The sequence below is a fragment of the Ovis canadensis genome, chromosome Y, assembly GCF_042477335.2.
Source record: "Ovis canadensis isolate MfBH-ARS-UI-01 breed Bighorn chromosome Y, ARS-UI_OviCan_v2, whole genome shotgun sequence".
Taxonomy (NCBI): domain Eukaryota; kingdom Metazoa; phylum Chordata; class Mammalia; order Artiodactyla; family Bovidae; genus Ovis; species Ovis canadensis.
Genome location: NC_091271.1, coordinates 9221294 through 9246106, shown reverse-complemented (window position 1 = coordinate 9246106; position 24813 = coordinate 9221294). Strand labels below are relative to the sequence as shown.

Below are 24813 nucleotides of genomic sequence, written 5' to 3'. Positions count from 1 at the left end.
TAGTAACTATTCCTTCCGTTATAATCATTCATATTTTATACAAGCTTGTGTTCCCCTTCCTTTTGTTATAGCCATAGGAAACTTACAATTTAATAAGACTTTACGGTCTGTGACTTGTACAGATTGCAAATTGTTTACTTGCCTTAATTCCTCTATTTCTCTAAAAAACAAATCCCTTTTGATTCTTTGATCTCAACATAGTCTGTGGTTGCCAGTGGATCTCCAACGACCCTGGGAAGAAGGTCCCATGGAAGGGCCTGCCTCCCAGTTACTCACTAAATTACTCTGACGATATAAGCAATTCATTGGATGGTAAATTCTTGGCATTTGGGGACTAACAGCCATTTGCACCACTGCTGCTGTTGCAGGGGTCGCTTTACAAACTTCATTTCAAACACAAAATTTTATTAAAAATTGGACTAAAGATGCTCATCCTATGTGGGCCACCCAGGCTCCGATAGATGAGAAAGTTCAGGGTAAAATAAAGAAATTAGAAACAGCCATCCAATGGGTCGGAGATCAATTAATAGATTTATAAAAACAAGTATTATTAAAACGTCATTGGAATTCTAGACAATTTTCCAATTGTTCCTGTTGGGTTCAACCACAGTGCTTATAATTAGGAACAAATCAAATTTCATTTACAAGATATACATAATAATCCTTCCTTAGAAGTACACTTTTTGCAAATGAAAATCTTTGAAACTTTCTCTAAGAGTCTACCCTCTTCCAACAATTTGGAAACCTTAGCCAAACTGCTAGCTGATCAATTATCTGGGCTAGACCCCAAAGATGGTTTCAAAGAATTATATATAGTATTTTATCTGGAGCTATAATGCTGATAATTATCCTGGTGATTATAGTTGCACTATACTGATGCCTTTCAACTAAAATTATTCAAACTAAACAAACTCAATTGGTCAGGGCCTTTTTCACGAAAGTATCTACAGGTCAGTTCAGTTCAGTCACTCAGCCGTGTCCGACTCTTTGCGACCACATGAATTGCTGCACGCCAGGCCTCCCCGTACACCACCAACTCCTGGAGTCCACTCAGACTCACGTCCATCGAGTCAGTGATGCCATCCAGCCATCTCATCCTCTGATGTCCCCTTCTCCTCCTGCCCCCAATTCCTGCCAGCATAAGTCTTTTCCAATGAGGCAACTCTTCGCATGAGGTGGCCAAAGTACTGGAGTTTCAGCTTCAGCACCATTCCTTCTAAAGAAATTCCAGGGCTGATCTCCTTCAGAATGGACTGGTTGGATCTCCTTGCAGTCCAAGGCACTCTCAAGAGTCTTCTCCAACACCACAGTTCAAACGCATCAATTCTTCAGCACTGTGCCATCTTCACAGTCCAACTCTCACATCCGTACATGACTACTGGAAAAACCATCGTCTTAACTAGACGGGCCTTAGTCAGCAAAGTAATGTCTCTGCTTTTGAATATGCTATCTAGGTTGGTCATAACTTTTCTTCCAAGGGGTAAGCATTTTTTAATTTCATGGCTGCAGTCACCATCTGCAGTGATTTTGGAGCACAAGAAATAAAGTCTGACACTGTTTCCACTGTTTCGCCATCTATTTCCCATGAAGTGATGGGACCGGATGCCATGATCTTTGTTTCCTGAATGTTGAGCTTTAAGCCAACTTTTTCACTCTCCACTTTCACTTTCATCAAGAGGCGCTTTAGTTCCTCTTCCCTTTCTGCCATAAGGGTGGTGTCATCTGCATATCTGAGGTGATTGATATTTCTCCCAGCAATCCTAATTCCAGCTTGTGCTTCTTCCAGCCCAGCGTTTCTCATGATGTACGCTGCATTGAAGTTAAATAAGCAGGGTGACAATATACAGCCTTGATGTACTCCTTTTCCTATTTGGAACCAGTCTGTTGTTCCATGTCCAGTTCTAACTGTTGCTTCCTGACCTGCATACAGATTTCTCAAGAGGTAGGTCAGGTGGTCTGGTATTCCCATCTTTCTCAGAATTTTCCACAGTTTATTGTGATCCACAGTCAAAGGCTTTGGAATCGTCAATAAAGCAGAAATAGATGTTTGTCTGGAATTCTCTTGCTTTTTCCATGATCCAGCGGATGTTGGCACTTTGATCTCTGGTTCCTCTGCCTTTTCTAAAACCAGCTTGAACATCAGGGAGTTCATGGTTCACGTATTGCTGAAGCGTGTCTTGGAGAATTTTGAGCATTACTTTACTAGCGTGTGAGATAAGTGCAATTGTGCAGTAGTTTGAGCATTCTTTGGCATTGCCTTTCTTTGGGATTGGAATGAAAACTGACCTTTTCCAGTCCTGTGGCCACTACTGAGTTTTCCAAATTTGCTGGCATATTGAGTGCAGCACTTTCACAGCATTGTTTTTTTAGGATTTGATATAGCTCAATAGGATTCCATCACCTCCACTAGCTTTGTTCATAGTGATGTTTTCTAAGGCCCACTTGACTTCACATTCCAGGATGTCTGGCTCTAGGTGAGTGATCACATCATCGTCATTATCCAGGTCAGGAAGATCTTTTTTGTACAGTTATTTTGTGTATTTTTTGCCACCTCTTCTTAATATCTTCTGCTTCTGTTAGGTCCATACCATTTCTGTCCTTTATCGAGCCCATCTTTGCAAGAAATGTTCCCTTGGCATCTCTAATTTTCTTGAAGAGACCTCTAGTCTTTCCCATTCTGTTCTTTTCCACTTTCTTTGCCTTGATCGCTAAAGAAGGCTTTCTTATCTCTTCTTGCTATTCTTTGGAACTCTGCATTCAGATGCTTATATCTTTCCTACACAGTCACCCCCAATTATGAGAAACTAAGAAAAGGGGGAATTGTCAGGGGATGTTCAACTTTAAGGGATCCAGTATGTTTTCTTGCTTTGTGTGCCATTTCTCAAGGACTATCTGTTCCTTATCAGTTCCTGGAAAACCGGAATGAGCAGGGCTGCATGCAGTTCTCAGGACTGAGATCATGGGAAAAGAGCACCTGCTGGGATTCCCTTCAGTGACTCTCTTCAGTGACCTTTTATTTAAATGACTATCCATTTTGAACTGTGGTGTTGGAGATGACTCTTGAGAGTCCCTGGGACTGCAAGGAGATCCAATCAATCCATTCTGAAGGAGATCAGCCCTGGGATTTCTTTGAAAGGAATGATGCTGAAGCTGAAACTCCAGTACTTTGGCCACCTCATGCAAAGAGTTGACTTTTGGAAAAGACTTTTATGCTGGCAGGGATTGGGGGCAGGAGGAGAAGGGGACAACAGAGGATGACATGGCTGGATGGCATCACTGACTCAATGGACGTGAGTCTGAGTGGACTCCGGGAGTTGGTGATGGACAGGGAGCCTTGGCATGCTGCGATTCATGGGGTTGCAAAGAGTCGGATACGACTGAGCGACTGAACTGATCCATTTTGTTGCAACGGGTGGAATTCCATTCTTTTTAATGGCTGAGTAATCATTTTTTTTGACGATATATAAACATGCATTTCTGCAAATAAAGTATCCTTGTTTCACTTGAGACTTGCGTCCCCTGTGTCCCTCTTCTTGTCAACTCCAGCCCCCAGTCCCTGTCTATGAAGACCGTGACATTCATGCACCTCACAACTGGGGGATGCTGTATCTCCCAACCACGTTCCTACTTGCAAGCCTCCTTGTCCCACCAGATTCCAAACCCAACAGCACCACCAATCCTCATCTTCCCATGTGATGGCATCACTTTGATAATCCAAAACTTCAACAGGGCTCCCTGCCTGCAGCAGTGTTTTCCCAACTTGAACCCTTCCCCAGGTCAACCACCTCCGTGGCTTTGAGCATCCAAAATCCCCCTATGTATGCCTCAGCTGATGATTATAAAGTCACTTTGCACTTAAAGCAATCAGAAACTCAAGTCATCACCAAAAGCAGGAAAGCACAATACCTGCCACACACAGACAGCGACTCTACAAATCAACATAATGAAAACCAAACTGTAGCAGGAAACTTGAGGTGGGTGCTACGCTGCTGCTGAAGTCTCAGGTCTGCTCTGCCTTTGTCAAAAAGAGAAGCTAGAAGAAGGGATGAGGAAGATGCCTCAGCTCCAAAATCAACGTGTGCTCAAGACGCAATCACAAGACCCTAGTGAGAGTGAGAAGGGAATTGACAGGCAATTCAGTCATAATTCCATGCCTATTCCTATTCATATTCCTCCTAAAGTCAGCTCATGCCACTCTCCCTTCATGTCTCCTGAACCTAAACCCCAGTTCCAGTGCCACTGGGAAACCTCCAGCCACCCTAACAAGGGACACCCTTTCTTCCTCCATGTATTCAATATGCAGAAGTGGAAAAAAAAAAGTTTGGTTTTCAGCGGAAGAAAATGATCTGTGAAAGAGAAAGATACTGGAGCTGAAGGACCCTGAAAAACGCAGAATTCTGAGGATGAACTGTTTTGGAATGCCCTAAGACTGGTGTGAGAGCATGCAAGGGAAAGCCCATTGGGCTAGGAAAGAAGACAGCATAAACTCCACAGAAGATGAAAACTAGAAAAGTTAGCGCCACCCGAAACAGGCTGCCAGGTTATCCCTTGAGAGGAAAGATTTTTACAGAAAGATCACTTACCTAGAAATGCTTTTTTCCTCTGAAGGCCTCCAAGGAATGTGGGTGCTGGGACCTCAGGGACAGTTTCACCCAGTTTCATTCACTACAGTCATTTCTGAGGGCAGAAGCACTGCCCAAACCAAATGTGTCTTCTACCTCACCCAAGGTCAGCAAAGAATCTGTCTCCTTTGATTCAAAACTCAAAAAAAAAAAATTCAAATAAGGTAAATACTGATCCCTTTGGAGAAATGCCACAAAGCTGCTTGCCCAGCCATCTGTCACCTCTACTGACTGACCCAGGGTGCCCCGAATGATTCCTAGGGAGCCACAGTTTGAAAACCACTGACCTTAAACCTTCAGGCTTTCCCTGAGGACATGGCTCCCCTCTACCCTGGCAAAACATAAGAGCACATTCACCCATTAGGGGGCAACATACCAGAGCCTAGATTGGAGTCTAAGAGAAAGGAGAGGGCATCTCCCTGGAGCCAGAGAGGTCAAGGGTCTAGAAATACAGAAAGAGAGAGATGGAGGCAAGGCACTGTGGGAAACAGAGCCACCCTCTCCCCTCAACCCCCCTACCCCCCTGCCCACTGCCCAACCCAGGGAGGTCCAGGCATCCATGGACACGGCTCCAATGACACTGCCATGCCCCCTGCTTGGAATGCTCAGGGAGGGAAGGCCAGGCCAGCCAGGGTGGCCTTAACCCTGTGCCCCTTTTTGCTCTGTCTGCCTGGACACAAAACTAGGGAGGCCCCTTACTCAACCATAGAGCCTCATCTTCAAGAACACTGTTCCTCAACTCCCCCCTCTCTTACCTACTGCTTCTCTGGATTTCTACTTTATCTCAAAAGGAAGTGCGGCCATCCCCTAGTACCCAAGGTGGAATGGTTCCAGGAGCCCCCAAGGATACTAAAATCCAAATTCCTTCTATAAAATGGCCTAGAAGGATGAACACAACTGTGCCTTTGTATCTGAGGGTTTCACATTCACGGATTCAACCACAGAGGGAAATTTGGCTGGTTGCCTCTACAGGTGAGAAATCCATGGATAGCGAATCCTGTCTATATATCATATTACATTGATTTATTTCACAATAACCTCTTCCTAGGCAATGGTATCAATGAAGTCAAAGACGTTTGACTTCTGGGATGACTTAATGTTTTTCCAACACACATGAAGTAAAATCATAATGACTACAAAAGTCAAACATGACCAATGCATCCTCTAAAATAATGTCTGCATACTATCCGTATACCACACCCTCAGAATATAAGAGATTCGATCTCTGTGTCCAATATGGCAGTCACCAGCCACCCATGGCTATTGTATTTAAATTAATTTATTAAATCAATTTAATACCATCTGAAATCCAGGTTCTGGGTCACACTAGCCCCAGTTCAAAGGCTCACAGTTCAAGTGCCAAAAGAGGCCAGTTGGTGGCCCCACAATGGGCAGAGGAGATGTAGAACATTTCCATCATCACAGAAGGTCCTATTGGACACTTGCCCTCAACACACACCTGGGGAGAAGAAGACCTGCAGAGACTCTGTCACCTCTACCTGCAGCCTGAAGACAGACAACCTCCCACACCATAGGAACCGCCATGGAGCTGGGAGGGGTACAGGTCTGAGATTCTGCTTGGCCCCAAGGTGTGTGGGATGGATCCTCACTGGGCCACTGTCCTTGCTTCTCTCAGCTGGTGTCCCCTTCTCATTCAAGGCTCTGGTTTCCAAGGGTTGCTGCCTGAGTATTGGAGGAGGTGCCCTGGGATGACTTATTCAGTGTTTCTGTGTTCACCTCAGGGTCTATGTCCTGCTGACGGGTGGTGGCTGAGTGCAGAGGGGGACGGAAGCCACATATAAGCCGAGCATAATAGCTCCCAGGACTGTAGGGAACCCTGCTCTGTGCAAACCACGTGTTAAGAGATGACACACAGCCCCACCAAGGTTACAGCGAGGGCCCAGAATAGTAGGATCAAAGCCTTCCCAGACACAGGAATTCCAGACTGTGTGTGAAGATATGTTCATTTTTAACAAACTGTGATTTAAGTTTTATTAAATCATTCTGGAGAGAAAAGAATGTTCCTGAAGCAAACAGTATGGCTGTTCCAATTTCATAATTTCCAATTTTAGGCCACTGTTCACCCCAATGCACTTGCTTTCACCCTGTAACAACATAATTGAGAGGTTTTGACAGACCACATGGACCACAAATCCTAAAACATTCATTCTCTGGGCCTTTATAAAAAAAGCTTACCAACCCCAGCCTAGAGCTTCTCAAACTTGGGTCATTCATCTACCACCTTTGAAAAATGTGGCAATCTATTTACACATTCCCTTGTCACATTATTTATGTTATTTGTATTTAAATAAATTATTTGAAGTGGATACTTTTACTTCTAAAAACAGAAATCTAATATTGGCCATAAATAGGCACTAACTATAAAATATTAATAATGCATATTATTAATAAATTCCAACTAAATGTTGTTTCCAGCTAGAGTTTCCTGGCCTGGGATCTGCTTGCTGTTCATTAGAAAGAGATTTTAAAGACAGATTAGTTCCAAATCAACACTTTATCCTTCACAAAAGAACTGGTGATTGTTTATAGCCTTGAGTCCAAGATGAGCTCTACGGCTTATGCACTGTACAGTGTGCATTGTAGAATGGGGTAGAAGATGCATTTAGTGTGTGTGTGTGTGTGTGTGTGCGTGCGTGTGTGTGTCTGCTTAGTCACTCAGTCATGTCTGATTCTTTGCAACCCCATGAATTACGGCCTGCCAGGCTCCTCTGCCTGTGGGATTCTCCAGGCAAGAATGCTGGAAAGGGTTGCCATTTCCTTCTTCATGGGATCTTCTCAACCTAGGGATTGAACCCAGGTCTCCTGCACTGCAGGCAGATTCTCTACCAAGGAATGCCAACACTGGTTTGGGCAGAAACAAATACTGTCCCCAGTAGAGAACCACAGCAAACCACATGAAACTAAAGTCATCTGGGCTATCATTACAAGCTCCATTCACACAAGTGAATGCTGCCAAGGAAACCAGAGGGTGGAGACAATGGTGCCTGGAGACTTGGCTATGTGTCTGCCTGCTGTTCTCATGTATGTAGGAGTCACTGGTGGTCAGTAAGTGTGGCAAGTGCTCTGCGGTCCAGGGGGAGCCAAGGGCCCATCCACCACAGTCTGGGCCAGGGGGCACTCCTAAGGCCCTACATGACTGGGTGCAAGACTTCATGTGCTCGGGCCAGTGGGCCTGCTGGCAGGGGTAGTCACAGCAGCTGGTGTTCCAGCAGCAGTAGGAAATGGCCTCCTTCTTGCAGTTGGCACACCTCTGCTACGTCTCGGTCTCATCCACTGCCCGCCACTTCTCCAGCTCCAGTTGCTTCTTCACCTCAGCAATGAGCTGGTCCTGCTCCTGCTTGAGGCTCAGACACATCTCTGCATAGTCAGCTCTGCCAGAGGCGGGGAGAAAGAGGATGCCAACTTCATCCCCATCACAGGCCATGGGATTGTTCACACCAGGTCAGAAGGTGAATCCTAACGGGGGGAACCCCAGGGTCGCGGATGCCCTGGTCATGTGAGCCAGTGCAGAGAGTCACTAAGCTTTCCCAAACTCCAATGTCTTCATCTGTAAAATGGATGTCCACCCTGCTGACCATGAATGTCAGCACGATCATGAATGTCAGGTCCTGAGGATACTGACAATGGGGCCCTGTGGTGATTCTGCAGGAAGTGCTCACATAAATCCTCAGAAAAATTTCCACTCAATTCACTTCAAAATGTACCATTTGTATAGGCTTTTTTCTCTATCAAATACTTATACAGCACCCGTGATTGGTAGGCACTGTTGTAAACACTTTATAAAGAGGAACTCTTTTAATCCTTACTCTAATCTTAAGGAGGTGAATACTATTATAATGCCCATTTCAAAGATGAGGAAACTGAGGCACACAGCTAAGATGAACAGAGGTGGGACAACAACTTAGATATACTTCCTTCTTGAAGTGTTTAGCGGCAGCAGATCTAATCTGCCAGACAGGGTGGATCTTTAGGCTGAAAGGACAATTATCAAACTGTTCAGACTACTGTTCAATTTTACAACAGGTCGGAGCTCACAAGCAGGAGCAGCTACCACAGCTGTTGTGTTACATTTGTTGCTGATGTTGGTATTTGGAAAAGAGGAAAAGGGGTTCCTGCCACCTCTTGCTTCATACACGGTTTCTCCAGGTTAGACTCCCCAGGATGCTGTGTTCTCCCTAGGAGTGGTAAGTAGCCCCAGCCTACTTTTGACTCAGTTCACATCTGGGCCCAGCTCTAGACATGCCAAGAAGCTCCTATCCAGAACCTTTGTCAGTGCAGGCCAGGTCAGCAGCACTTACCCAAGTTTCATGTCCGAGAACTGTTGGTACAGCCACTGGAGATTTTGTAGCTCTGTGGATCTGTAAGGAGACAGAAAGACTTACAAAGTGCATCTGGGTGCTTGTTGCCAATAAAGAGGGCTCGGAAGCTCCAGCTATCACTATGGGGTTAATGTCATGTGCTGAGTCAAAGGGTGGGAAGCCTGGTCTCTCCTGGCCTCCCCCAGATGGTTGCCAGTAAGTTAATTCAAATTCATGAGAAAGTCTGCTTAAGAAAAACAAATACAAATGCTCCATCTTTTCTAACAGATGCTCCAGTAAAAGCCATTTAAAAGAGATGTGAACTAATTTACATGATTAGACATGCAAACATTCACGTCTTTCAAAATTGCCAACTTGAAGGTTCACACACAAGAGATCAGTCCAGTTCAGTTGCTCAGTCATGTCTGACTCTTTGAGACCCATGAACCACAGAACGCCAGGCCTCCCAGTCCATCACCAACTCCTGGAGTGTACCTAAACTTATGTCCATTGAGTCGGTGATGCCATCTAACCATCTCATCATCTGTTGTCCCCTTCTCATCCTGTCTTCAATCTTCCCCAACATCACGGTCTCTTTAATGTGTCAGCTCTTCGAATCAGGTGGCCAAAGTATTGGAGTTTCAGCTTCAACATCAGTCCTTCCAATGAACACGCAGGACTGATCTCCTTTTATAACTTTTTGTTAATCGGAGGCTAATTACTTTACAATATTGTAGTGGTGTTGCATGTGTTCCCCATTCTGAGCCACCCTTCCACCTCATTGCCCATTCCATCCCTCTAGGTCATCCCAGTGCACCAGCCCCAAACACCCTGTCTCATGCATCGAACCTGGAATGGTACCCAAGTTGCAGGGGAAGGGGTTGGAGGATTAAATAAAATGATGACATCAGTAATAAAGAGTAGAGGGTAAGGCCTGGGATTAGGTAGGGTGGCAGTTACAGCCCCACCACCTGCTGCTGTGATGGAGACTGCTGGCTGGCTCACTGCATTCCACAGGTCACTAGGTGTGAAATATGCTTGGAACTACAGACAGAGGTTTGTAACACTGTATGGGAGGAAGTGATGAAAACCATCCCCAAGAAGAACTGCAAAAAAGGCAAATGGTGGTCTGAGAAGGCCTTTCAAATAGCTGAGTGAAGAAGAAAAGTAAAAAGCAAAGGAGAAAAGGAAAGATATATCCAGCTGAATGCAGAGTTCTGAGGCATAGCAAGGAGAGAGAAGATAGCCTTCCTAAGCATTCAGTGCAAAGAAACAGAGGACAACAATAGACTGAGAAAGAATAGAGATCTCTTAGAGAAAACTAGACATACCAAGGGAACATTTCATGCAAAGAAGGGCACAATAAAGGACAAAAACAATATGGACCTAATGGCACAATAAAGGACAAAAACAATATGGACCTAACAGAAGCAGACAATACTAAGAAGAGGTGCCAAGAATACACAGAAGAACTACTGAAATGACTGAGATAACCACGATGGTGTGCTCACTCACCTAAAGCCAGACTTCCTGGAGCAAGAAGTCAGTTGGGCCTTAGAAACCACCACTATGAACAAAGCTAGAGGAGGTGATGGAATTCCGGTGGAACTATGACAAATCCTAAATGATGAGGCTATGAAAGTGCTGTACTCAATAGGCCAGCAAACTTGGAAAACTCAGCAGTGGCCACAGTATTGGAAAAGGTCAGTTTTCATTCCTATCCCAAAGAAACGGCATGTCAAAGAATGTTCCGACTACCAACAACGGCATTCATCTCACACACTAGCAAAGGAATGCTCAGTCTCCAAGTCTTCAACAGCAAGTGAACCAAGAACTTCTAGATGATCAAGAGGGATGTAGAAAAGGCAGAGGATCCAGAGAGTATATTGCCAACAACCGCTGGATCATAGAAAAAGCAAGAGAATTAGAGAAAAACATGCAGTTCTGCTTCACTGAGTATGCTAGGGCCTCGGACTGTGTGGATCACAACAAACTGGAAAATGTTTAAGGAAACATCAACACAGAACAACTGAGAAATCTCTATGGAGGTCAAGAATCAACAGTTAGAATCGGACATGGAACAATGGACTGGTCCCAAAATGGAGGAAAGGAGTACGTCAAGGCTGTCTATTGCCACTTTGCTTATTTAACTTCTACGCAGAGTACATCAAAGGAAAGGTAGGATTCCATGAAGCTCAAGCTGAAATCAAGATAGCCGGGAGAAACATCAACCTCAGGTATGCAGATATGCATATTTCAAATGTGCAGACGACAACCTCAGATATGCAGATGACACCACCGCTTCTCAGAAAGCGAGGAGGAACTGAAGAGTCTGTACTGATGAAAATCAAAGTGGACAGTGAAAAATCTGGCTTAGAACTCAACATTCAAAAAAACGAAGATCATGGCATCTGGTCCCATCACTTTATGCTGAATAGAAAGGCAAACAGTGGAAATACTGACAGACTTTACTTTCCTCAACTCCAAAATCACTCCAGATTCTGAATGCAGCCATGGAATTCAAGGAACTTGCTCCTTGGAAGAAAACCTATGACAAACCCAGAGAGCACATTAAAAAGCAGAGACATTAATCTATTGACAAGGGCCCATCCAACAAAGCTATGGCTTTTCCCATAGTTATGGATGGGTGCGAGAACTGGACCATAAAGAAATTGAAAGCCAAAGAATGGGTTGACGCTTTTGAATTGTGGTGTTGGAAAAGACTCTTGAGAGTCCCCTGAATTTCCAGAAGATCAGCCAGTCAATCCTAAAGAAAATCAGTCCTGAATAGTCATTGGCCGGACTGATGCTGAAGCTCCAACAGTGTGGCTACCTGATGTGAAGAACTGACGCACTGGAAAAGACGCTAACTCTGGGAAAGACTGAAAGCAGGAGGACAAGGGGATGACACAGGATGAGATGGTTGGATGGCATCACTGACTCAATGTACACAAGGCTGAGCAAGCTAAGGGGAGATGGTGAGGAACAGGGAAGCTTGGTGTGCTGTAGTCCATGAGGTCACAAAGAGTCGGTCACGACTGAGTGACTCAACTGAACTGAATAATGCTTATGAGAACCGTCCACTATAGCTGAGTCCTGGCTCCAGCTCTATGAAGTATTCAAGGTGTTGGAACAAGTCTGATACAGCAAGTCTCCAGGAAGTTCCAACAACCCCAGAAATACCTGCATATTTCAGATGTTCATATGACAACTTCAGCTATGTAGATGACACCACCCTTTGTCAGAAAGCGAGGAGGAACTGAAGAGTCTGTACTGATGAAAGTGAAAGTAGACAGTGAAAAAGCTGGCTTAGAACTCAACCTTCAAAAACTAAGCTCATGGCATCCAGTCCCATTACTTCATGCTGAAAAGAAAGGCAAACAGAAATATGTCCTGAATTTCTAACTGGTGATACTGCACTTAGTCTAGTCTGGTATCAGGTCAGTTCAGTTCAGTCACTCAGTCATGTCTGACTCTTTGCGACCCCATGAAACACAGCACGCCAGGCCTCCCTGTCCATCACCAACTCCCAGAGTTCATTCGGACTCACGTCCATTGAGTCTGATATGCTGAGGCACTAACACCGTAAAAGCTCGGAGGGCAGTGGCCACCTTTCTTTATTAAATTTGACCGTAAGCCCCCAAGGCCTCCAGATATGTCTGAAGCAGCTCCCACCACCTCAGGAAGTCAGATCGTAGCTCAGAAATCTCCCCTTCATTCTCCTTTCCAACTTCCTCCAGCATATCACCTACCTGTAGCATTTTCTGTCCCTGGCCTGGGAAAGATTCTCTGTTCTTAGAGTCTTCACTGAATTCCATGAGTGCCCATCCATTGTCCATATTTTGAGCTGCCTGCTGACTGAGTGGCAACATTTGAGGAATGGAAATGAGAGGCTGAAGGCAGGCCTGCACTGAGATTAATTAAGTTCCATAAAGGGAACCTGCACTTCCTTTTAGCTAAGCTGAGTGTTGTTAGTGATTTGAATCCTATTGATCTGATCATCTGGGAGATGAGCATTTTCTCTCCAAAACTGGAATTAAAGGCATCTATTGGTTTCACTTTGGCTGTTCGACTTCTCCAAGGCCTACTGTACCTGTACTGTTACCTCCAATATTCTCATTTGAGCATGCCTTGGTCATGATGGGCTGCAGTAGAGACTCTTCCAGGTGTGGCTAACATGGACGGTGGAGAGGTCTTGCTAGCACAGTTTCTCGAGCTGGTAGAGGACTTGAAGTCTATACTCTATCAATCCTGGGGATGTGTCCCTGGCATGGCTGAAAATGTTAATATTAAGCTTGCCTGGAGCTGTGGTTTTGCTGCCCACAGTGGCCCTTGTTGGGGTTGAGGACCATGTACCTCTCCATGGGTTGGGGGCCCTTCAGCCTGGAGTGGATTGTATTCCTGTTTTCTTTTTTTATTTTCCAGAGATGTAGTTAGGAAGCTAGAATGGTGGCCTCTTTGGGGTCTCAGGAATCCAGAGGACTGGAGAGAGGCGTGGAGGCCATAGACAACAAACTCTGCTGTGGACAAAGTGACACCAACACACCCACCTGGCCAACTGTGTGGGGGGCAGGCCCAGGCAGCTCCAATGGTTTGAGAGGGCTTGAGATCCTCTACGCTGCCTCATGGCTACTGCAGCCTAGAGTCTTGGTGAGGGGAGGTTTAGGGACGCCTAGACCTCCCTCCTTACCATGATGTCATGGTGACCATGACATCACAACTGTGTGATTTCACTACAGCAATGGGCAGCGATGCCTTGGTCACTACCATTCGCCTCCTCGGATTTAAAAGGAGAGGACTGTGTCTTTTTAATGAGGTCAGACTGCCTTCCTGATGTACTTATTTTCATCTACCACTGCCTGTGAATTATGCTCACTCTAATAGATCAACTTGATCCATGAAAGAGGAGTATGTTCTAGCCCAGCTGAATCTCTAAAAAGACAGTGAAAGCTCTTAGGGAGCATGAGGTATCCATGAGGATTATCAGTTGATGGCAAAAAGAGCTCTTTAGCATTTTCCATTCCCTGAAAATATATGCATGACAGGGCCAATACAATATTGTAAAGTAATTAACCTCCAATTAAAGTGAAGAAATTTTTTGAAAAGTAATAAAGGATGCCTGTTTTGGAACTGACGGCTTATTTTCCAGAGAAAGTGCATGTACTGGTTTGCTAGTGTTGCCATAACAAAGTGGCCCATACCAGGTAGCTTCAGTAAATGTCTTCTCCAAATCCTGGGGATCAATTCAGTAATCAAAGGGTCAGCAGATTTGTCTTTTTCTGACGTCTCTTTTGGATTCTGACTGGCCATTCTTTGCCTTTGTCTTCACATAGTAATGTCTCTGTGTTGATTGTGACTGATCTCCTGCTCTTATAAAGTGCCAGCCGTATTAACCCAACTACCTATATAGAGACCCTATTTCCAAAACGGGTCAGAAATAAATTATAATTTATGCAGTCTGACTATACATAAAGTACAGACTGTTAGACCTTCAACATACACATTCCGAGAGAACACAATTTATTCCATAATATCGAGTTTCTTCTTTCCACTTGGTATTGCTCTATCTATCTCCCAGAATTCACCCTATGAAGTAGGTCTCCACAACACAGAAAACAACTGGTTGAAAAAAAGGATTGTCCAGGGGTAATACAGATGAAGACAAATTTCAGAATTTATAACCAATCTAGAAATCCTCTCCTCAAAGACATAATGGAAGGAAAGCATTTCTATCTTGGAGTAAGTGTCAAACTATAATTTGATGTACACTCTATAAGCAAACTACTAAAAGACTGACAAGACAAAGATATACTCTACATGTGCATCCTAGAAAATCAGCTCATTACAAAATTTTCAAAATAGTAAGCAGTCCTTGAGTAAGACCGGATGACAGCCTTTGTCACACTTGATCCTAAATTCACCTGGTAACTGGGGGAGCTATCAGTCTCTGCTAATTTGCTTTATACAGAAGGAAAAACTGCTCATACTTTTCTGAGTGTATGTGGTTCTGAACTGAGTCATTCTCTCAGTCTGTTACCCTCTATAGACTTGAGAGGTAACTCGTTACTGTAACAAAATACTCATGCAACCAACATCCTTAGGCCAAGCAATATTGAAACACTAGAGTTTAAAGCAGAGATATGCTTTGTTGCAGAGACATGCAAGGAGATGGATGGCTTATGCCTTTAAAAATCACAATCTACCTACAGAAACAAAAGACCTACATATAGAAAACTATAAAACACTGATGAATGACAAAAATAGATGGAGAAATAGACAGTGTTCATGGAATGGAAGGACTACTATAGTGAAAATGAATATACTACCCACAGCAATCTATAGCTTGAATGCAATCCCTATTAAGATGCCAAGGGTATTTTTCAGAGAACTAGAATCAATACTTTCACAATTTGTATGGAAATACCAAAAAACCTCCAATAGCCAAAGCAATCTTGAGAAGGAAGAATGGAACTGCAGGAATCAGCCTGCCTGATTTCAGGCTATACTACAAAGCAACAGTCATCAAGACAGTATTGTACTGGCACAAAGACAAAAACATAGATCTATGGAACAAAATAGAAAGCCCAAAGAGAAATCCACGCACCTATGGACACCTTATCTTTGACAAAGGAGGCAAGAATATACAATGGAGGGAAGACAATCTCTTCAACAATTGATGCTGGGAAAACTGGTCAGCCACTCATAAAAGACTGAAACTAGAACACTTTCCAACACCATGCACAAAAAATAAACTCAAAATGATTGAAGGTCTAAACGTAAGACCACAAACTATAACACTCCTACAGGAAAACATAGGCAAAACACTCTCTGATGTAAATCACAGTAGGATCCTCTAGGACCCATCTCCCAGAATAACGGGAATAATAGCAAAAATAAAACAAATGTGATCTAATTAAACTTAAAAGCTTTTGCACAATGAAGCAAACTATAAGCAAGGTGAAAAGACAGCATTCAGAATGGGAAAAAAACAATAGCAAATGAAGCAACAGTAATAACTAATCTGAAAAATATACAACCAATTCCTGCACTCAATTCCAGAAAAGTAAGCGACCCAATCAAAAAATGGGCCAAAGAACTAAACAGACATTTCTCCAAGAAACATATACAGATGGCTATCAAACACATGAAAAGATGCTCAAAATAACTTATTATCAGAGAAATGCAAATCAAAACTACAATGAGGTACCGTATCAGGCCGGTCAGAAAGGCTGCTATCCAAAAGTTCTCAAACAATAAATGTTTGAGAGGGTGGGGAGAAAAAGGAACCCTCTCACACTGTCGGTGTGAACTGAAACTAGTACAGTCACAATAGAGAACAACATAAAGATTCCTCAAAACCCTGGAATTGTAACTACAATTCCTCTGCTGGTCATATACACCGAAGAAACCAGAATTACAACACATGTGTGCCCCCGTGTTCATTGCAGCTCTGTTTACAACAGATAGGACATAGAAGCAACCTAGATGTCCATTGGCAGACAAATGGAGACGAAATTTGTGGTACATATAGACAGTAGAATATTACTCAGCTATCAAAAAGAATGCATTTGATCAGCTCTAATGAGGCGGATGAAACTGGAGCCTATTATGCAGAGAAAAGTAAGTCAGAAAGAAAAATTAACCCATATATATGGAATTTAGAAAGATGGTAACAATGACCCTATATGCGAGACAGCAAAAGAGACACAGATGTAAAGAACAGACTTTAGGATTCTGTGGGAGAAGGCAAGGGTGTGATGGTTTGAGAGAATAGCATTGAAACATGTATATTATCCTATATGAAACAGATATCGCCAGTCCCGGTTCAATGCATGAGACACGGTGCTCAGGGCTGGTGCACGGGGATGACCCTGAGAGATGGGATGGGGGACAGGTGGGAGGGAGAATCAGGATGGGGAGTGCATGTGATTCACGTGAAATTATGGCCAAGACCACCACAATAATGTAAAGTAATTAACCTCCAATTAAAATAAAATTTTAAAAATAGGTATTAAAGAAAAATTAAAAACATATTGTAGCTGAGTGAGAATAAAACCACAGCATATCAGAATTCGTGAGATGCATATCTAAAAGTGCTTATAATTATAAATGCTTGTACTAAAAAAGAATAAAATGCTAAGTCAATGGAAAGAAAAATTGCAAACTCCCTCAAAGCTTTCAGCAAAGGCCACGTATAGGAAATGTGAGGTCGGCGGGGGGGGGGGGGTGGGGGGGGGGTGGCGGGGAGCGGGGTGTGATTAGCTGTTGCAAAATTCTTGCTGTCAGATCTTGTGTTCTTGAGGTAAGGTGGTGGACTGTGTCCTGTGTCCTGTAATCCTCAAGGGAAACAATTATTATTCCCTATTCCCTGAAAGCAGATTTCGAAGATCGACTTTTACCTTCCAAGGTCCTGGCTGCAAGGATGGGGTCCCTGTATAGCCTGGTTATCCTGTCTGAGAGCATCCATCTAGCACCAATCTTGTTAATTCCAGCAGTTCCCAGTCCCAGTTGGAAGACGCAGATCTCAGTTCTCTGCGCCCTTCCCTTACCAAGGCCCACACACACTGCCCAGCCACCTTCAATGAGGGAACTAGGTAACCAGCATGCTGCTGACCCTCAACACCCTCAGTCTACCCAAATGGGGAGCTGGGTCCTGTATACTGTGACCCATGGAGACTGCCATGACCAATCGGACATGAAGATGGCGATGGGACATGTTGGCCATTGCTTTGAAACCTGAGCCAGGCCAGTGAGTGGATCCAGCAAGGGCTCCGGGACTCTGCAAGACAAAGCCTGTCTTCAAGCTTGTCCAAGCTCCACAGTTCATTACCCAGCCCAAGGCCTAAGGGCCTGGAGGGCCCTGTGGGAAGTCTGTAATATATCTTTCAGTTCATTCTGCTGAGAGGCTTTCTGTTGGTGGTGTGGGGTTTTCTAATTTCCCTAATGGTTTTGGGCTGAGGCCTGCAGCTCTGTTTTCCATCCTGCCTCTATTGCAGTATCTTCCTTGATGGGCTTATTGAACCTGTGAGTAAAAGTTGGTAACTTGGGCCATCATGGGCCATTTCCACTAGCCTGATGACCACATTCTATTCTGTTTCTATAACACAGGGATTTGAACTTTACAATGTTATGTGATGTAAAAGCTTTTGTCTGCCTCTAACTGAAGTATTTAACTTAGCATAACATCCTCAAGGACATATACTGCAAACGGAGCTACCATTTATTTATTCATTGCTGGAATTATAGCTGACATGTACTGTATTTCCAACAATCATATTTGGACTGCAGTTGCATAACAGTGTTGCTTTAGTTTCTGCTGTACGTATGTCACACTGAATCAATTTTACGTGTACATCAGGTCAGTTCAGTTCTGTCAGTCAGTCGTGTCTGACTCTGTGACCCCACGAATTGCAGCATGCCAGGCCTCCCTGTCCATCACCAACTCCTGGAGTTCACTCACACTCATGTCCATCAAGTCAGGGATGCCATCCAGCCATCTCATCCTCTGTTGTCCCCTTCTCCTCCTACCCCCAATCCCTCCCAGCATCAAAGTCTTTTCCAATGAGTCAATTCTTCGCATGAGGTGGCCAAAGTACTGGAGTTTCAGCTTTAGTATCATTCCTTCCAAAGAAATCCCAGGGCTGATCTCCTTTAGAATGGTCTGGCTAGATCTCCTTGCAGTCCAAGGGACTCTCAAGCGTCTTCTCCAACACCACAGTTCAAAAGTATTAATTCTTTGGCGCTCAGCCTCCTTCACAGTCCAACTCTCACGTCCATATCTACATCCAGTCAATTTTGGATTTCCTTCCTATTTATGCCACCATACAGCAGTTGAGCCCCTCTCTACTTTTACTTTTCTCAAAACATAGTAGTTTTTTAAATTTAACTGGTGGTTAATTACAATACAATATTGTGATGGTTTCTGTCATGCAACAACATTAATAAGCCATAAGTGCACAGGTGTCCCACCCATCCTGGAGCCGCTCCCACATCCCTTCCTATGCTATTCTTCTGGGTTGTTCCAGACCACTTGCTTTGCATGCCCTGCTTTGTGCAGATGAAAACCTGAAAGATGATTTTTCTGCATAAAATATGTAATTTTCTCCATTTCACCTGTGAGAAAATGAGTGCATATGTTTCTACCTGAAACAGGAAATTGGTATTTCACGTTAGAAAATCTTGCATAATTTTCTTCATCATATGTGGAATCTTGTCTGTTTCACAGATGTGTATCTGTGCACATGTTTTCCTACATGAATGAGGAATTCTATACATTTTAGATATGAAAAGTTGAGCATACACTTCCCTTCTTGGATTCTGAAACTGGAATAGGAAATCACATTTCCTATATGAAAATCTCCATGAAATTTTACTGACATGAAGTTTGTAATTAAGATCTGGGGAACCAATATGGAATTTAAATTATCTCTATTTCATAAATGAAATTCTGGGCACCACCGTTTCTTTGTGAAATACTTAACCCTTTGTATTTCTAATGTATAAAACAAGGACTGTCCACCATGAAATGTGGAGTTCTCTATATTTCCTGTATCAAAATCTAAGCATTATTCTCCTTCATGAAAGTTGGATTTCTCTATATATCATATCTGAAGATCAGAATAAACATTTTCCTGTGAGAAATAAAGAAATCTATGCAGTCATGCTAACCACTGGTTCTTCAGTCTCTGAAACACCTGTTTGCATTTGTGTCTATGCGTGTTGCACACGTGTACAAGTATGAACTTGTGTCACCTGTTTGTGTGTGTGTGTGTGTGTGTGTCAGGCCTAAGATAGGTGCTCAGTGTGAAACACCAGACATCCTAGGAGACAAGAGTGTGAGCAGTGGAAACTGTCCAGGCACTTAACCTGAGTGTGCTCACCTTAACTATGGGGCCGGGAGGTAGGAGAAACTAATGGTCAGGAGGAGCACTTTGGGCCACTTGAAACACTTACAGGAATACCTCTGTTCCTCTGGGAAGTGCATCCGCAGGCGCACATCCTTAACTACCCAGGTGCCTGCTCTAAGCCACAGGCCTGGGGGATGTGCCAAGAGCTGACCGAGTGTAGGCCAGGGGCTTCAGTGGGGGTTGGCTAGGGGCAGCACTGTGGAGCTTGGACAGCTAGCCAAGGAAAGTGCTCTGCTTCTTCCTCAGAGGATGGCTGCATTCTTGACACTGCTCAAGCCTAAGGCACAAGTTTAGGGATGACACTAAAGCACGTGCACATCGGTGAGGTCGGCGTAAGCCCTCCCCCAACCCGCCCACCTTCCCCCACCCCCTCCACCGTGCACTCCCCTCCCAACCCCCCAACCCTGCCCGCTTCCGTCCTACTCCCCCCACCCCCAACCCGTGGCTTGCAGTTTGGATCAATCAAAGTGAGCAATTCTGAACCTGAGGTACCCAGGAAACCTGTCACAACTGTGTGGATCCCTGAGCATGCGGAGTCGCCCACTGCCCCAGGGGCAATTTCAAGCTTGAGGATGATTGCAGCGGCAGGTGCCCTGGCTCTCCCAGCCGCTCCTCAGGCACTGCTACATTGTTAGGCAGGCAAATAGCTTGCGAGGACACACCCACTTTGCGCTGGGTTGGGTTTGGCGGATCTTCACCTGCTGCCAGAAGGCCCAGACCTCCGAGGGGCGTGTCCAAAGAGCTAACGCCTTTAGACTCCATTTGATTGGTTCTGTGATGAGGTCTGGAGGTCAGGGTGGAGAGTTCAACCCCTTCCCGCCGCCATATTAGACGTGCGCGGTGGCACAGGGTTCTGCGCATGCGTCTCTCCCTTTCCCTGTTCGTTGGCTGTGGGCAAGTAACCCGTTGAAGTACCACGTGTACTGTGGCGGGTGGGCGGACTGTGAGGGCTGTCTGCTGTGCTCTAGTGTCCAGTTTGTTTGCAGCTCGGGGCTACGGCGAAAACAGCATGGAGAGTGAGACGGGGCCAGAGGAAGGTGGCAGCACTCCAGGATCCTGGATCTTAGTTGTGAGCCCGGGTCTTCACGAGGGAGGGGCCCTGGGGCCTACCAGCCTGATGGGGGAGGCAGAGGCGATGCAGGCCCCAGGTGGTGAGTCAGGAGAGGAGGCCGCCCTCTTCTGGGTGGAGGCAGTGGAAGAAGGTGCGGCCCTGGAGGAGGGAGAGGTGGCGGGAATCGGGCAGGAGTTCCAGCTGCTGGTGTTAGACGTCATGGAGGAGGTGGAAGTGGTGGTGTACGAAGAGCAGGAGCAGGTGTTCTCGGAGGATCAGGGCCAGGAACATCCAAGGCCCAGAGCCCCGAGTGACCAGCCTGCACTGGAGGCGCTGGTGGCCCTGCAGCTGGAGTTGGATCCCGTGAATAAGAAAGCCCAAAGGGCGCATGCTCGCCTGAAGCATAAGAACTGCCAGAGGCGGAGGGTGCATTTAGAACACAGAAGTGCCATCATCCAGGGAATCCCTGGCTTCTGGGTCGAAGTTGTATCCCTTGGTGTGGTGCTTGTGATTTTTTTTTTTTTTAACCTGGGGTATTGCAGGAGCAGTTTACAGATCTGGCAGTTCTGGTACAAAATTTACTTTTTTGGATGATGTGTATTGCATATCCATTCCTGCATATCTGTTCCTGAAAGCAGGTGTGATGTCCTAGCGTTCTGGTTAGCTCAAAGTGATAACTTGGACTTTATTTGCAGAGGTCTCAGTCAGAATTGTCATTAGCACCAGGGACTCTTCAGAGAAAAGGGTAGTCTGGAATCCAGTTCTTCTCCGAAAAGCTGAGTGAATTTGGGGGTGATGTTGTGATGTGTAAGTGGTCATACTGGTTCTAGCTAGGAGTGCTTGTTTTCCAGAGTAAGCTAACTTTCAAGGGGCTGTGATGAAGCTTATGCTCTTAGGAAGAGAACCTCCTGATACTGCATGCATAGGCACAGCCTTGGACCTTATTCAGCATTCATACAGTTTGGGTCAACAGAAATGTGACGAGTTAACTGGTAGCAAGTTGAAGTCAAACAGTGCCATTCTACTCTTTAGGCTAGCTTTGTTTTTCCAGCACTTTTCCCTCTAGCATCTAGAGGCTCCTTGACTTAAAGCAGTTTATGAACCACCCCCAAATGTCAGTTTTGATGAGCAACCAAGATGAAGACATGCTTCACTTCATGACCAACTTGAAGGTCAGGCAGGGGACACTGATGATTGTGGGGGAGAGGTGACTGGGCGGGGGCATTGTTTATCCTTAAAACATGAAAGGACAGCTCTTCTGTAAAAGGTTCACACCTACCCCACCCCCAGCTCCCCACACTTTGTCCTGGCAGGTGGAGGAATTCAGGCATCCCACTCATCACTGCAAGATCACATTGTCCTTTCGGAGGAATAGGTATTTCCAGAATGAAGTGATTGTTAAGGAGTATCTGATTAACGTCACTGGTAAGAAGCAGCTCCCTGGATTTGGGAGGTGGGGGCAGAAAAGTGTAGGTTGAACTGGAAAGCGATTTAGGTCTTTCTCCCATGCGACTTTTCCTGCAGGATACCAAGCATCTTGTTCGACTCCAGTTCAGTGGTACCAGGGGTTTGAACGTAAGGCATACAGCCGCAGGCACCATGACAGCAGCGTTAATTTCTTCAACTGGTTCTTTGACCACAACTTCACTGGATCTGACCGGATTGCTGAGGTGGGGTCCCACACAGCCAATGGGCCAGAACTGGTGATATATGTTGGAGCTTTTGGTGATACACGGGAGGGCTTGTGGTCTGGCCAGCCCTGTGCTGACCTTGCTCATTTCCCTGGCAGATCATCATAAAGGATCTGTGGCCCAATCCTTTGCAGTACTATGTGAAGAGGAAGGCTCCACCACGAGAGATACCGGGAGGACAAGAGGTGAGGTACCCAGGGTTTGAGCACTGGGATAAGTGTTGTCCAGGAACTTGGGTCATTTATTTCACTTGTGGAGAAAGTGGGACTCTGTGGAATACAGAGTGACACCAGGGCATGAGGGAATCAGCAAGAGACAGCAAGGGTACAGAAATGTAGTGAAGAACAGGTTCTAATTAGAGAAGCTTGAGGCAGATGAAGTGGCCTGGCCAGGCCAAAGTCACTCCAATTTATATCTAAGTCAGCTGCACATCTCTCAACTCTCATTCCATGGCCAAAAAGTCCACCCACAGGCTCCTCTTAAATTGGAACCCACCTACTATTCCTCATGAAGTCCCCTTTCAAAAAAGGTCTGTGAGTCTCCTTTGTGCAAGGCGGTTCCCCCAGTGACCCAGCATTTGATTCGATTTTGATCATCACACTTGTTTTGTTTTTAAATTTTCTTTTGCATCTTTTTCACCTGCTACCCTCATTCTGAGAATAGTGACCACTGTGCAGGATTATGGAGAACAGTCTATTTATTTATTTTAACTGGAGGATAATTACTTTATAATACCGAGACAGGTTTTGCTCTACATTGGCCAACATGTGTCCCTCCAAATGCTGAACCCACCACCCACTGACCTCCCCTGCCTATCTTTCTGGGTTGTCCCACAACATGACTTTGGTTGCCTTGCTTCATGCATCAAACTCACACTGGTCATCTATTTTACATAAGCTAATGTAAATGTTTTAGGGCTGTTTTCTCACAGTAACCTACCATCCCCATCTCCCGCTGAGTCCAAAGTCTGATCTTTATATGTCTCTGTCTTATTTGCTGCCCTGCATGTTGGATGTTCAGTACCACCTACAAGGTCCTCAGCTCCGTGTATTTGTGTTAATGTCGTGTTTGTTTTTCTCTTTCTGACTTGCTACACTCAGTATAATAGGCTCCACATTCATTCCTTCTCCTTAGAACTGACCTAGATGTGTTCCTTTTTAGAGCTGAGTAACATACCATTGTGTATCTGTGCTCCAACTTATCCCTTCATCTACCAATGGACATATAGGTTGCTTCCATGTCCTAGCTATTGTAAATAGTTCTATGGAGAAGACTGGGATACGTGTTTTTTACTATGTGCTTAGAAGTAATGTAAAAGTGCACAGACACTCTCTCCTAGGAACTGACTTGAAAGATTCAAGCTGTCTTTAGTGTTTTTAGAGAAGGTAGGTTTACATATTTCTTTCTCTCTCTGTTTTGAAAGGAACCCCCTCCCCCTAGATGTTGAGAAACTTATGATGGAGTGTCCCCATTTACCCAAAAAAGAAAACCGAAGAAGCTGCTTCACATGAAGATCAATGGCCAGCATAGTTCTCGGATGGGAAATTAATGAAGAGTGGTCTGGTGCTGAAATGGATTGAGCGGGAGACACAAATAAACCTGCAATAATTGTGAAGGATAAATAAAAAGCATCTACTGTGTGTGTCTGTGTTTTGTTCGGGCAGGATTTCAGGACAAACACTTCAGCTGCATGTAGGATTCTCAGTTTACTGCGTGTGAATTACCAGTCCATGGAGATTTGTAGAGGGGGTTAAGTCATATGTTGGGGTTGTGTCAGGGATGCAGTTCTTCCTATGGGGAGGGGGTTGGGGAGGATGGAGAAAGATGAGGGGCCCATTAACTGTGTGTCTGGAAGTTTTACAAGAGAAATGTGGATGTTCATGGAGAGGATCTGGTGAACAAGGACCAGAGATTGAAACAGTGGAACACAATTTTGTTGGAAGGTGGTGCCCCAGGTATCTTCTCTGTCGCATATCATCAGACATTTTAAGAGTACAGAACAAGGAAATGGCCTTAACATTCAACTCACTATGAACCTAGAAGGCCATATGTATATGAGCATGTATATGAGTGCACAGTCAGCTTTGCTGAGAGTCTGCTTCCCAGAGCTAGGTTTCCAGGTAACATCTTAGGGGATCAGGTATAAAGTATATGGTGGGGGGCTGTGGCCTAGGGAGAAAGTGAGGGGTGGGAAGGCAGTGAGGATATTAGTGTCTGGTAAAA

The 24813-nt window shown here is 44.8% G+C and overlaps 1 protein-coding gene and 1 pseudogene across 1 annotated transcript; one reads left to right on the top strand and one right to left on the bottom strand.

Annotated features, from left to right (window-relative positions):
- Positions 1-24813, bottom strand: part of LOC138431286 (MYND-type zinc finger-containing chromatin reader ZMYND8-like) — a 53866-nt pseudogene that overhangs the window by 13846 nt on the left and 15207 nt on the right.
- LOC138431435 (testis-specific Y-encoded protein 3-like) lies at positions 20667-24229 on the top strand. The gene is made up of 6 exons (XM_069573593.1): positions 20667-21385; positions 21994-22071; positions 22213-22324; positions 22424-22569; positions 22689-22775; positions 24076-24229. The coding sequence occupies exons 1-6, from the start codon at positions 20858-20860 to the stop codon at positions 24118-24120; spliced, it is 996 nt and encodes a 331-aa protein (XP_069429694.1). The 5' UTR covers positions 20667-20857; the 3' UTR covers positions 24121-24229.